The sequence below is a fragment of the Denticeps clupeoides genome, chromosome 1 (genome assembly GCF_900700375.1).
Source record: "Denticeps clupeoides chromosome 1, fDenClu1.1, whole genome shotgun sequence".
In the NCBI taxonomy this organism is placed as follows: Eukaryota; Metazoa; Chordata; class Actinopteri; order Clupeiformes; family Denticipitidae; genus Denticeps; species Denticeps clupeoides.
In genome coordinates, this window is record NC_041707.1 from 10,322,664 (window position 1) to 10,337,290 (window position 14,627).

General features: G+C 42.4%; 1 protein-coding gene across 5 annotated transcripts in view; it reads right to left on the reverse strand.

Annotated features, from left to right (window-relative positions):
* dlgap2a (discs, large (Drosophila) homolog-associated protein 2a) overlaps positions 1-14,627 on the reverse strand; it is a 140,961-nt gene that overhangs the window by 61,206 nt on the left and 65,128 nt on the right. For 4 of the 5 annotated variants that reach the window (XM_028970954.1, XM_028970945.1, XM_028970982.1 and 1 more), the window contains one exon: positions 12,898-12,930. The exons of the other annotated variant lie outside the window; for it this stretch is intronic. In XM_028970954.1, the coding sequence (XP_028826787.1) occupies positions 12,898-12,930 (33 nt within the window). The remainder of the gene's footprint in view (positions 1-12,897; positions 12,931-14,627) is intronic. 5 annotated transcript variants of the gene reach the window in all.

Genomic DNA, 14,627 nt, shown 5'->3' on the forward strand with positions numbered 1-14,627 from the left:
GTGGAGTTTTTAGGGGAAGGATGGTAATTTCTCTGGGCAGACAAAGTATGAGAAAGGGGAGGTAACCTTCCCCTTATGATGACATAAGGAGAGACATTCCAGATTCAGCTGTCAGAGCTGCCGCTCTCTGAATGTCGAAGCAGTATGGCCAAAGCACACTTTATACATATCCCTTGTTCTAACCACTGCAGGACTATAGACAGGCTAGGGGAACTCATATTTATGTTAAATAATCTCAAAAGTGAAATTTTCATAATAAGTGACCTTTAATCTCATTGTATTTGTTTCACGAATTATTCTCTGTTACATTACATTTTCTCAAACGTGCCAATTGTATGAAGAGCAGAAATCCCTCGACCAGCACCATCAGGTTAGGGTGACCGACTGCATCTCACCCCTATTCACAGGCAGCTTCCTTTCATCTGATAGGGGGAGCTAGTTACTTTAATTGAGTATCCCGGACAATGAAGAGAAGATTTAAGCTGTTTCTGTGCCGAGCACATGATTGTAGGGTGGAAGAATGATCATATTTAGTTTTTTTTACATACAGAAATTTATGAGCAAAATAACAAACAGCACAGGTTGAAACAAATACTGCATTAGACAGAATGAAAGGAGCGTAACCAGTGTTATTGATCGGCCCCCGGATCACTTTGCACGGCGCTGTAGTATCCGCTCCTCACAAATTTGCATTGTGGGAGGTGATTACGTAAGCGCCATTCATACCTGCCATAGCAACATCCACCCAGCTGGTGATTAGCAGTGACAGGAAGCAGCAGGCGAAGCCTTCCAGCCACATGAGAGCAGAGGTTTCATCGACTCGGAGTGTGTGGGCAGCAGGAGAAGGGGATCCTTCTCCTACATATCCTCCTAATATCCTACATCCTGTTCTCACAGAGCATCTGTGGACGGCTCCGGTCCTTCACGCAGCCCACATCGAGCCCTGATACGTACACAGTGAGGGGTGACGTGATACCTGTGACAGGGTGGATGGTGCAGTACGGAGTCGGCAAAAATTCTTCACTCTACGCTTTGCCAGCTGTGCCTGCTGGTCTTGCGGCGGTGAAATTATTGCCCCTCTGTGATTTGACTGCAAAGCCCAGACTACATACAGCATCAAGTAAAGATATGTGATCCTAAACTCTGCCTTCGGACGGTGTCAGCAGCCTCAAGCTAAGAGCTGTTTAAAGCTAATCCTAACATGCTGAGGGGGGTCCATGGTGAGTTAAGGGCCCCTTAGGGTTTTGGGAGGCCCTGGGGACCCAGAACATTCCATTAACCCTACTGATGTGGCAGCCATTACTGTTGCGTCCTTACGGCACACAGCACGCCCTGGCATTGTTAATTGCATGCCCGGCAGGAAAACGCTGAGAAACTAATTCCAGGGTCACTTTGTGGGGATGCGGGGGGTAGAGTGTAGAGAAACATGTGCTCATTGATAGGAATTTCACGGATGACAATTGCCTGAATGCAATGCATTTTCTTTCAGCAGTGCACACCGAAGAGAAAAATAAAAGTATTCCACTTGTGAAATCAGGTAATTCCATTGATAACAAGGAAGGCTCATCTCACCAACTGAGCAATTATTGCTTGACACATCACATTTGGATAAAAATTGAGAATCTGCAGAAGTGAATTTGCTCATCTTACATTTGGAGTCACCCCACGGCCCCAAAGTGGATCTCCACTGCAGTCATCAGATGAAAATCTTAATAAGTCAATGGTGGCCATGCAACAACAACATCAACAGCATTCGTTTCAAGCACAGCCCAAACATAAAAACATTAATGTTCATACTTTTGGTGCAAAGGCAAATGACCTTTTAAGGGGAAGAACTGGCACTGTCATCATTTGAGGCCACAAATCTTACTCCTATATGTCATACAATAATGCTCATGGCAGAGGTCAGACACGTCTATCAATCTGCTTCCATGAAGGGAAAGACTGCAAAACATCTCCAAAAACAGTGTCTACAAATCCCCTTTCATTGTGTAGGAGAGGAAATGAAAGAAAATGCAATGATTCTGTTTAAACATCACTGCTGCCTGGGGAATACTCCCTACTTTAGTTTCTGCTGTAAAAACGCAGCTTCTCTAGATATAAGTGTTCAACTTAATCTTCATTATGATACCAGATACCAACTTCTACCACCAAAGGAAGCATCACAATATATTGTATAATTTCTGTCCCACCTCTACTCATGTGTAAATGATGCATACAGCCATTCAGTCAACGCATTGTTTCTGTGGCAACCCCTTGAAGAACCCAAGACCCAAGAGCAAGCAAGGGCACCACATTAGTAAACAGCTTTTTAAATTATGCAGTCTCCCTCAATAGCCTCAAAATCTCAAACACAAAGACCTCAGCAGCACCAAATACTAACCCTTAAGGGTGCAACCCACCCCTCAGACACTACGTTTTACTTTGAAGATATTAACACAGCATCTAAATGTACCATGATGGAGATCAATTGACAGATTATAATTCTAATTCAGCTCTGCTTTTACCAGGTTAATCATATGCACCTGATATTGTATTGTATATTGTAGATTCACCAATTTTTACCACAGCCCATGTATCTAGACGCATGGTAAAAATAGACTTTCAATTCAATGAAATGAGCTAAAAAGACAATCACAATGACACTTAGTCTTATAAGACACATCCCTGGAGGGTCTACTGTTTATGCATTTTAACCTCAGACTTTTGGTCTGTGGGAGGTGTGTGCTATTTCTACCTAAATAATATGTGTCTCCAACATGCAGGATTTACCTCAAAGGCATCCCGGGTGAGTCGCAAAAGAAGTGGAACATTAAGGTAGAGGATGTCTGAGGTTCTGCAGTGTAATTAATGACCCATATTTAACAATGGAATAATGACTGGGTTAATAGTCAGGTTGGGTAATTGTCAGGGGGTAATACAGGTACAAGACTCTACCTTGACTCATCTTGCCCTTGTATTGCAATTACACTGAATGATATTATATTCTATTACAATATATATTTAAAACATAATGCTATTTTGGATCTATACAATAAAATGAGGAAACTTTGGTGACTGGAATCAGTTGAGATACATTTGCACAAAAAATTATTGAGTTCAGATTAAATCAGGAAGCATCATGATTCACTTCTGCCCTTAACTGTAATCACCCTCGCTTCTGTCAGGCTTGTAACAATCAGTTTGTAACAACAGCATATAAGGACATTTCAAAGCCGGTAGCATTTCAAAGTCTTGCGTCTCTGATGGATGAATAAAGCTTCTGCTTCTTATGATGCTGTGAGTCAAGCATAGTGGCCCAGAGAGGAGCTTACTTAGAAATCCAAAATTAGATTCTGTCACCGCAGCCATATGAGGGGGAGCAAGGTGTAAGGTTTATTTTATACTAGTTGCCTCAAAACGCAGGTCTCCCTGTGCGTTTGCAGAGTGAGCATATCGTTTGACTCGAATTATTTTACAGGAGCCTGATAGGAGAGGTTCTCCTATCTATTAAAAGAAATAGAAAAGGTGTAGCAGTTATATGGAGGCATTTATGCAGCCTCTACGGTTTTACTGACATCTGTGTGACAGCTGTACAACAGCGGGACGAGTGCGGGAGGACTACCCGAAAATGCAGAGCTGCTGTGTAGAGTCAGCAAGTCCACTTCTAGATGTGACAGAAATGCAAATGAAGAGCTCGCAAGAAAAGTAAAAAAAAAAGGAAAAAGCAGAGAAAGCAGAGTGCTCTGATCTCTTACCACAAATACAATTTGATGACAGATTTAAATTGGTAATTGGGATGCGGTCACACGTTACCTCTTTCAGACCGCAATATTATCCCATTCAAAGCACATTTCCCAAGGTAACTTTTGGCATTTGCGATATACAATCACACTTAAGCTGCAAGGGGCTTGGAGGAATTTTAAAGCCAGGCAATGCATCACGGAGAGTTGAGTGGAAACGTCTGCTCGTTGAGTCGGTCATATTTGTATTTACCTCTGCTGCCTGTTGGTTAACAGCCTGTGAATCCATGGGGGCTGCAAAGTATGAGACATGTGTAAAATGGCCAGTTCAGACAGAGGGTCAAATAAAAATGAACGATTGGCTTTGATGGGGTTTCAAATAAGCCTATCGCCAGCAGAAAGTTATGGTGGGGAAAAGGGAACCATTTTTATTATGGACCCTGACATGCTTTCAAGGACTCCGGGTTATTTCAGTCCAATCAGTATTTGCATTGCTATTGAACCAAATCTAAATGAAAGCATTGTGGTGCATGTTAATGCAGCCATGGTGTGACATGTTGCCCCAAATTCTGAGTAAGCAGTTGCCTTTATAGCCCCTTGAAAGAAAATAAAAAAAAACAGCAAAATTAGCACATCTCTTGCGATTGTTTCTTGATAATGGTGATGTTATATACATCTTTGTAAAGTTATACACTACAAATATGTACAACATAACATTACAAATATTATAGTACTTTCTTCTTTCACTCTAAGCTAAAAAAGCTGCACCAAGCTGGGTGATCATCAATTCATCACCAATAACGTTGCCAGTGCTGTCAGCTGCATCCACCTGTCATCAAAGGTAAAAAAAAAATGATGATGCTGTAGCATTTGGGAGAAAGGCATGGGCGCATCACCCTTGCAGATCTGGTTTAGCCAGAGGGTCTGGGAACTCTAGGAGGGTACTCTAGGAGAGAGTACAGAGGTGATGGCAAATGACAGGCAGAAATGCTCTAATGCTCTGCAGACGCACGGTTGAGACATCCTGCTGGTGTGAAACAGTTTGCCACTGCCGTTAGACATTCACCCTTTCGTCTTCTTCCTCTCTCAGTCTGTCTCCCGCTTTGAGAGTAAGTGAGATGATGGCCATTAGGGGTGATGTTTGTGCCATCCTGCCAGAAAAAAAGGGGGCCGAGAGGGACGAGTGCGTGCACAGGGAGGTCAGTGTGCACATAGAGGCATCTTCAGACTCATCACACATCTCCTCATGACACCAGTCGGAAGAACTCATCAGAGGAGCCCAGTTTTGGAAGCCCAAGTCTACAATAATCAACATGACAGGCAAGTATGTCACTATTATTATGCAGCCAGATCAGAAAAACTCCAATTGTTTCTTTTTGTAATTATTTTAGAACCAGATGTTACTACTTAAAAATTAATAACAAAAAAAAATGGTTTAGAATGGTTTAATAGTTTATGGCTTATGATGAGATTGGGAGATTTTGATTATATGCAATTCTTTTTAAATGAGGAGGCAAACCAATGAAAGGAAACTGCAGTAGCAAAGCAACCAAGAGAGATGCTCAAATGGTCAAGGGAACCAGACTTATTACAGAAATTGGCTTACAAAGCTCAAAAAAAGAGGGGGTGGTGGGAGGATGGGGTGTTCTGGAGGGGCAGAGGTTCATAGGCCTCCTGAGAATGAAAACGGAAAGCGCAGAGCTTTGCTCCAAGGGCGTTGCTTGGCTTTAACAAGGCTTTTCAGAAGCGCTGCTCAGCCCCCAAGGTGAAGTGCCGGAGTTTAACTGCAGTACTGATGCCCACCCCAAAGTCATGGTGTCATTGTTGTGCCTCTCTTCTGTTCTGTCTGCTCTGGAAAGTCTCAAACCAAACATGGCACTTATAAAAGGTGAGAATTATGCACACATGAATCTATATAGTGAAGAGCAGCCAGGGAATTGCCTTATTCCATCTGCTGTGTATCTCTGTGTTCCTCTTAGGTTATCTATGTATATCATTTAATCATATCATGTTATAGAGTGAAAACACAATCACAAACCACATCCAAATCAGAAACACAGATTCACCTATATATTTAAGTATAGTGTGGAGATGTCAGACAGCTATTATGATGTAACATATTAATATAATCCAAAACAACCTATTCAACCATTCCATTCTATTACCATCTCTTGGCAATATGTTAGACATCTTTATAAAAAATCGGAGTCATTTGTCTGAAGACTGATTATTGCCCGTTCGGGTATGGTAATTAATAGGTATGGGGAGGAATTTCCTCCCAGCAGCTCCGTACATGATTGATGGGGCAGGTGAGTAATGTTATTGCCAGCAGCAGACGCGGCCGACAGCTACTCACCGCCAGTTCCTCCCATGTCCCAGGTGTGTGGCGTGTAATTCCATTTACATGCTGAAGGTCATTTGCCACTGCTAAGATCTGTCTCACTTCAATAATAAAATATTGATTTAGACTGTGACAGACACAAGATGTTTTCCATTACGGCTTCTTAATAAGCAGCAAAGTTCATTCAAACAAAACAAATTGCTTAATCAACTTAAAATGTCATTTCTATTAACAGTATAGCAGATAATTCATGGGAGCACAATGGTTGAAGCTGTTTTGCTTACACTGTACATGTCCGATGATAAGCTGTCATAATTCTAGATAAAGACTTAAGGGTAATTAATAAGTAGGAATCGCCATCTTGAATAATAATCATTGCAGATTGTGTTGTAGAAGCGATATGTTTTCACTTCAGCATTACAGACATATATCAGACGTCTTTACTTTTGGCAAAGAAAATCTCATGTTAATTGCTAAGATGTAAATAAATGCATACAAGATGTAAGCTAATTCATTAATTTAAGGCTTGTCGTAATTAAGATGTTCCGTTTCCGTTAACCTGCAAATTGCATACATTTAAATAGAAAATATGACTATCTGGGAAATAAAAATAATCTCAGTCTCATATATGTAAAATTTTAGGAGACAATAATAGAAATAGTAAAAATGTTTTATGAGACAAACATACAATGGAAACCCTACTTTTGCATTTACAGGCCATTCTAATATGACGTAGGAATGACGTAGCATGTTGCTAAGCAGTTATTTTGTGTGTTTTATCAACATTTTGAAAATAGATTGAGGAACCCTCTGGTGCAAATGCAGCTACTGTCATACGTATAAGCACCAATGCCTGATGAACATGCAAATATGCACTCAGATGAGGAAGGTGATATAGTTTACAAGGCCTTCTGATTTTATATCACCCCCTTGTGGTCTCCGAAAGCCATTACTCGACAAAGGCCAAGGAAAGAACACATAATAAGGAACATGTTGACCAATAATCAATATTTTCTGCTGAATCAGTAAAACCACAACAATACCATTTAAAAATGGTTTAAACTTGCATTTAAAAACCACTGACTCATATGGAAGCAGGTTAATGATAACAGTCTCTGCGTGGCCTTCCATTCAAACCTCAGCACAAGTACAGTGATTGTGATGGGAATCCCAGGGCTGTCTAGAGACCCATTTTGGGCAAGGTGACACAGTCTCTTTTTTCCTTTGTTGTTTAAATTCAGCCCAGACAAATCTTCTCCTCCAGTGCGCTTTGCTGTGCACAAAGACAGGCAAGACAGCCGACAGGCGTGCAGGAACCTCACTGACACATCAGGTCTGTCTTGAGAAATAATTCCTCAATCCAGTGGCTCGTCACACCATGACCGAGAGCCGGGGGAAGGTGTTGGTACTTTTCATTGGCCTGCTTGAGATTTCTTTGCAATGCATGTGTCATGCAGAATGCAAACAGAGGTCAAGCTCAATGTGAAGCAATTTAAAAAATTACAGCCCCAGAGTACTCTCTTTTTGAAAGTATAAAATTGGGTAAATGTAAAACGTTTAATTCACCAAAAACTGTGAACATTTGCAAACTGTAAAGCCGACTATAAATGTGGCTTTCACTGCGTATAAACTGCAGGCTTTTGTTCACCACTTTGTTCTAGTGGTTAAGAGTTAAGAGTATCATTCAAATTCAAATGACCTTAATGTTACTACGATTGCTTGATATTTCATTCATAATTTAGAATAGCCTTATTAAATATTAAATCTCTTCCTACTATGTGGAGGTACATATTACATCCAGATAAGGCAGAAAGGCCATGTTAAAGATCTTTACATGGCAGAATGTACAAGGCCTTAGTGGTTTAATGAATTCCCTAATAAACACTGTGCATATTTGATTATTCAACGTTTAAGATTAAACACAAGGATAATGCTTATGACAATTGAGTGAATGTGCGATGACACCAAGGAATGGGAGGACCTATGTGCAGGTGCTTTGTACAATAAAACAGTTCACATTTACATTTACAGCACTTATCAGACGCCCTTATCCAGAGCGACTTACAATCAGTAGTTACAGGGACAGTCCCCCCTGGAGACACTTGGGTCTTCTGGTTCATAGCCGAGTGTGTTACCCACTAGGCTATTACCAGCCTATTGAGGTATGGGACAAACAAACATTTAGGAATCTTATTTGGGGAAGGGGAAGTACAAATGGGGACACTCACACATGTGACACACCTGAAATACAAAAGACAACACTAAAAATACTTCACACAAACCAAGGCCCCCAGAGTCACACAACTCAGACATGACCGGTTGTTGCGGACAGTACGGTGACTTCCCTGTGGCCACATGACCCTGGCATTTGATGACTGGCTGATTCAAGAGTGATACAAAAGTAAGCTCTACATGAAATAATAGCTGCTCTGAGCAGAGACTTCTTAGCCTACGATAAACTGTGGGAGTGGGCAGCCACATTTAGAGCGTTTGCAGTTTTAATGGCCTGTTTGCTTAATCCACTTCACTTCACTGCACCGCCTAAGGCTAGCTAAGATTATGCATCCCCTTCCCCCCAAGATGGATGTAACATATCACAAAGCTGCAGTGAATTTCAAAAACTTGAGTGTTTCTGTCTCTTTCTGTGAGTGGGTGATGGTAGTGGACATGAACAACATGTAGGTCTAATATGCATTAGACCTAATTCCATTAGCACTAGGTCCAGAACTTAGTCAAAGCCCATAGGGCCACAACAGATACTGTGAGCTGGTCATACACTGCTATGACCAAACAGCAGGAGCTTGTCAACATGCATTTCTTTTTCTTTGCAGGAGGGTGATACATCGTGCCCTCCCTATTCAGACAGAAACTGAAAGAGAACCCATTTTGAAGTGAAAAGTGGGGTGAAGCTATTGCATGATTTTGCATCAGGCATTTTTTGCCTAGTTCTTTAATAGATAGCTTCTATTCACTGGCTCACATACACATAACTCGATATATCACAAGCCATGAATAGACACACTGATTCATTTTTCTATTGGTGCTTCATTTGTGATGTACACAATTTTGCTTTGTATTTACCTAATGTGCCTTACGATTGTGGCATTTATAAATGGCAAGAGACAGGCTACACACTGAGGTTCTGACTGGGAAATCCTTGTGGTATAAGAGTCCATGGTTGTGTTTAGTCCATGATGGGAAGATAATGACAGAACAAGACAGTTGGAGGAATGGCTGACAAATGCAACTAGAAATCTCGAGGTGCTGAGACTGTAGGCGGACACACCTTCACTATTGCATTTCCCTCTACTTTACCTTGACCATATACAACATTTTACCCTGGCATCAGAAACAATGAGGTCCTCAGTAACAAGCAGCTCACCCCATCCTCAGACCACACTCTGTATTGCCCCTGGCATTTACCAAGCAGTCCCTTTGGGCAGAGAGTTGGACACTCCTGCCAGGGCGCTATTGAGGCAGAATCCCCATCAGAACCCACTTCAACCCACAGCTCCAGTGAGGGAGGGCCAATCCTGCTAATTCACTATAAAGCCAGGAGAACACTGCCTGTAGCTCCTCCCGTAGTCGGATAAGCTCTTTGAGTAAATTCCGGGCTGCACTTGATTTGTATAATGTGCTGCCAAACCTGCATTGTGTTAGTAACAGGACAATACAACATTGTGTACAACTTTTTTGTACATGCAAATATGAACAGTTATTCAAGTGATGTCCACAACAGGGCTGTAATAGCAATAGTGTTGGATTCAACTGTCCTGTACTTCCTATTTTCCTATGATGCATTGTCTTAAGTCATGGAAGAAACATACACATAAAAAAATCTTTTGAGGGTTTAAAGGCATCCTAAATGAAGGATGAAGGCCTTTTCTAAAACTGTGTTTTATTGTCATCGTAGTGTATGGAACTATTTATGGTTGGATGCAAGCAAATTAAAGTAAGATGCTAAAGGGAGTGTTGGGAAATGCAAGGTGGATCAGCTGACCTGATCGCACTTACATTTACATTTACAGCATTTATCAAACGCCCTTATCCAGAGGGACTTACAATCAGTAATCAGGGGGATAGTCCCCCCTGGAGCAACTATCTTGCTCAGGGACACAGTGGTAGTAAGTGGGATTTGAACCTGGGTCTTCTGGTTCATAGGCGAGTGTGTTAACCACTAGGCTACTACCACTTATTACTTATCTGAATTACTTGGGCTTTACTTCCATTTACCTCTATTGGATCACTTGATGTCAGTTGATCACTGAATAACCTTCTGAGTACAGAGCAGTAACTTTTCAGGCCTGACCTGAGCCAGACAGATTTTGGCCCAAGCCCAATCCAATCCGACAAGTACAGCTTTTTAAAAGACTGGCTGTCTTTGTGCACACTACAAGCACTAGACTAAGAGGTAAAATAAAATGTGGGGAAATGGCAGGTTTAAAACATAATCGGCAGATATTAGTCTCCATTTCACCTCCTCAGCGTCCATTTTCACATCTCTTTCACGATAATTAAAACTTGACAATGGTGATGCGTAAAAATAAAAATTATGACCAAATCAAATAATATATAAGCAGAAAATCACACGGAAAGGATAGGTAATATAGACCAGTTTGCTGACCGCTCATTTTCTGTGTTAGTGCGATTGTCATTGTGAAACACTGCAGAACAACACAACAAAATGTGTAGCCATGACAGGCGCCCGGGGAGTGGTGTGTGGGGACTGTACTTTGATCAGTGGCACCTCAGCGTCACCTTGCCGGTTCGGGATTCGAACTGGTACCATAATTTTTTTTTTTGCAATGGAAAACTTTCTGGTATTTATATTATGAATGTGAGATGAGATGACACATCAACCATTTAACATCCAGCATTAAGCCTGACAGACAGTTTTATTTGTTGTGTATATAATTTATATATTTATAATTTATTTATCATTTGTAAACTACATTGAATAAACCCATGGGAGCTTTAAAGGGTTAATCTGGTGTTAATTTCAGCAACTAAATCCTTTCCCCTTTATCTCATTTCCTCTCTCGCCACCTGCGATAGACTCAATAACAACACGGGCGTGGAGTGGCACGATTCTTTTAATTACACAAGCACCTAAATCTGTGAGACAAACACTGAGATAAAAACAATCCAGCAGAACACATGGAGGGGAGGGCGTTAATTTTCCTCCAGTCATTAAAAACCTCCTTGTGCTTTGATGTCCTGCAGGACGGAGGCATAGCTCTCTGTTGCCACTTGCACAATGTGCCGTATTTGGCGACGGGGCGAGGGTTTCTGGCAAGGCAGAACAGGAGAGAGGGAGATGAGGGTTGCATGTTTCCCACCATGCTGTCTCTCCCTGTCTCTCTAACCTGGATTTTCCTGGTTCCCTGGCTCTGACATTCACACTATTGCATTGCAAAGCCTACTTCTCCTGCAGCATGATGCTGTCTCCTGCTCTTTGCACCCAACACAGATTCAAAACCTCGCAAAAAATGTGCATTAGCGGCAAGAGAGCACCCTCTCTCTCTGCCACCCACCCACCCACGCACGCACAGACCCTGACACACACACACATTTTATCCAACAATCAAAACACACCTTCCTCACAACATTTGATCTCTTTTTACGAAGCTCACGCATTGTCAGTTTTTTTTGTGTCTAAACTGATGTGCAGCTAGAGCTGAGCAATGCGGCGGCAAACTATCATCAACATTATCAATATTATCTGTGAAAATTCACACATTTGTTACAGCCGCAATAAAAAAAAAAAATGTGTACATAATTAGGAATCATTCATAAGATTTGTACATCTAATGAACAATGATATGTGTGAGAACTCTCATTCAGAAATAAGGCATGTACAAGTACACATGCTTCAGATTACCTGCATAATTCTGTGCATATTGTGATACATACTGTTATTCTGAAGGTTGTTTTGAGCCCACCCACCCCCTGGGGGACCACAAGCATGGCAGATACTCCTGCTCTGTGTTAGGAGACCCTCGTACTGCGGCAGGGTCACCAGTGCAGTTACCACAGTCAATTCCATTATGTCTTAATCCAATAAGCATGCACGGGGGGGGGCTCTATTGATTTCTAACATGACAGATTACTCAGGATGGCTTCTTCATGTATAGAAGAACACAATGGCAAGGTTAAGCAAAAGACTGGACGGTACAGTTTTATGTGTACGCTATCCTAATGTCATTATATTATATGTGGCATGTCGGAAGAGGGTTAAAAATAACCTTATCAATACTTTAGGTGTTATCGCTGCAGTCCTAGTTATATCTGCTCCCACATAGAGAAACTCTGTCAAGAACCAAAGAGAATAAAGAACAGAGCAGAGACAGCGTCGGGAAAAAGGCACAGCCATGAGCCCCAAGCTCTTCTACACAGAGAGAGGAAAAGAGGCGAGGCGGGGTTGGGCGGGAGGAGTTGGAGAGGGAAGGGGGGGGGGGGGGGGGGGGGGTAGAAGGGGACAGACAAATGCAAAGAGCACAAGTAAACAATTGCCACCACAAATCATGACACATGCAAGTCTGACACAAGCAGCCATTTCAGTGAAGGATGGGAGCAATATTAGTTGCAGGCGGTGATGTCATCCCACCTTAGCTGTATGGGGGGGCGGGTTTGTTAGACGATGGACGGTGAAAAGGGGCAAAAATGGGATGAGAAGCAGCGTGAGTTCCAGTTAGCCACGCACAAGGTCAAACTCTCGCTACCTTCTTCACTATCATTTGTTATGGAATGAATTATTGGCCAAATGCAACACCTCACCCACCCCCCAAGCATGGATGATGGCAAAAACGTGGGAACGTGCTGTTGCACACTCACCTTCTGGCTCACCACAAAGTGCGCACTGTGATTCTACAAATGAAAACCAGAAGACACAAGAGGAGATTGTTACCATCGGAGGTCTTCATGGCCCAGCAGGGGTTCATTGAGGATGGGGGAGAAATGATCTTGGAAACCTTTCAACTCGATCAAATACAGTAGCATTTATTCACACATTCGTCCCAGTGCAAATCCAGCTCACATGCTAAATCATGACCGCGCCAACAGTATTACAGAGGGCACTGAACCACTGTCCACAATGACAGTATCAGTTGGTATCAAGACTTATTCTTGCAAATCTTTTCTGCAATGGTCACACAACAACCAAGGTTCTCATTTTTCTTCATATATCGACAGATTGGAGGAAAAAGAGCAACTCTTCTGATGGGCCCTTTGCGGCTAACTGCATCAATTAACCGCTTGATTGGCCATCCTGCGGACCTTTCCCCTCACCATAGAGCTAAACGTAGGCGACACATTACAGCTTGCGCCATTGCAACTTGTCAGTAACCATGTCACTCCTGTCTCCCTTAACAAGAAAACAACCAATCACTCATCCCAGTGCTGCAGCCTCCCACTGGGTGACCTTGTCAAAGGTGCTTTACAGTGTCTGGCGGGCTCGGAGGATGCCGGAACATTTCTTTAAAAGCACATAAAGAAGGTGGTATTTTTAAACCATCACGCCACGTCCATGCCAACCAGCAGCACCCGCACGGGCAAACAAATGCCACTTTCAGCTGCCTACAACTTTACCAGCAGTTGCTCTTGTTACTCCTGATGTGCCGCGCAAACTGACAGGGAGATTGATGCAGGACAGGAGTTTAAACATCCCCCTCGGCACCAAAGTGGTTTGCGTCTGGGCATCTCATTGAGGATCATTTTGCGCTTTAGCTCGTCATTCGCGTCCCCGGTTCCCAGATGCTAGTATCGACTAATGAATGTCTGGAGCCGAAATGGCTCTCGCCATTTAGCAATTTTTGCAACAGATCCCCTTATTTATTTATTTGCTGCAGCCCTTGCGAACACAGGGAGTCTGCTGAACGCAATGAAAATTTACTGGTTTAATTACTTTCCTTTAGTTCCTCATCCCCTGCAGTATATATCTGAAGAATCAAGCCAATTGGTTTCATTAGTCCTGCAAGTGTGCTTGTATTTAAGGCAGAACAAGAGTCCTTAAATTCCCTTTTCCTGAGCATTAAATCAATCTCTAAGCACACAGGATGGCACACCCCTGCAAGTCCCGTCAGCTATTCGAGAGTATGTTGCCGCACTCTCCAAAGCAAAGCAGGCAATCATGCAGCCAGCCACAGAGTCAGTGCCCCACGGTGTTTTGATGCATTAACGAAACGGGTCGTGCTCATGTTTGACCTAGTGGCCAGATTTAAGATGCCGAGTTCGGGTGCAATTGTGAAGCGAGGAAATGCTTGTGGTGAATTTATGCATGCATATTGGCCATTGCTGCCCTCTCTGTTGGTGGTTGCTAGGTAACCTACTGTACTGAGTCGTACCATCCTCTTATGTGCCTCCTCTATTGAGAGGTGGCACATCTTTCACAGTGAAATTGGAATAAACATCATGATTTTACAAATGCACTAGAATCACACATTATTAAGCCACATCAGCGTGATGCTTAAGTGAGGCAGAGAATACTCTGATGTTCTGGTACAGAAGCACGGGAGATTGCAAGGATACTGTGTTAAGCCATTATGCAACATTGCAGCTATTATTTG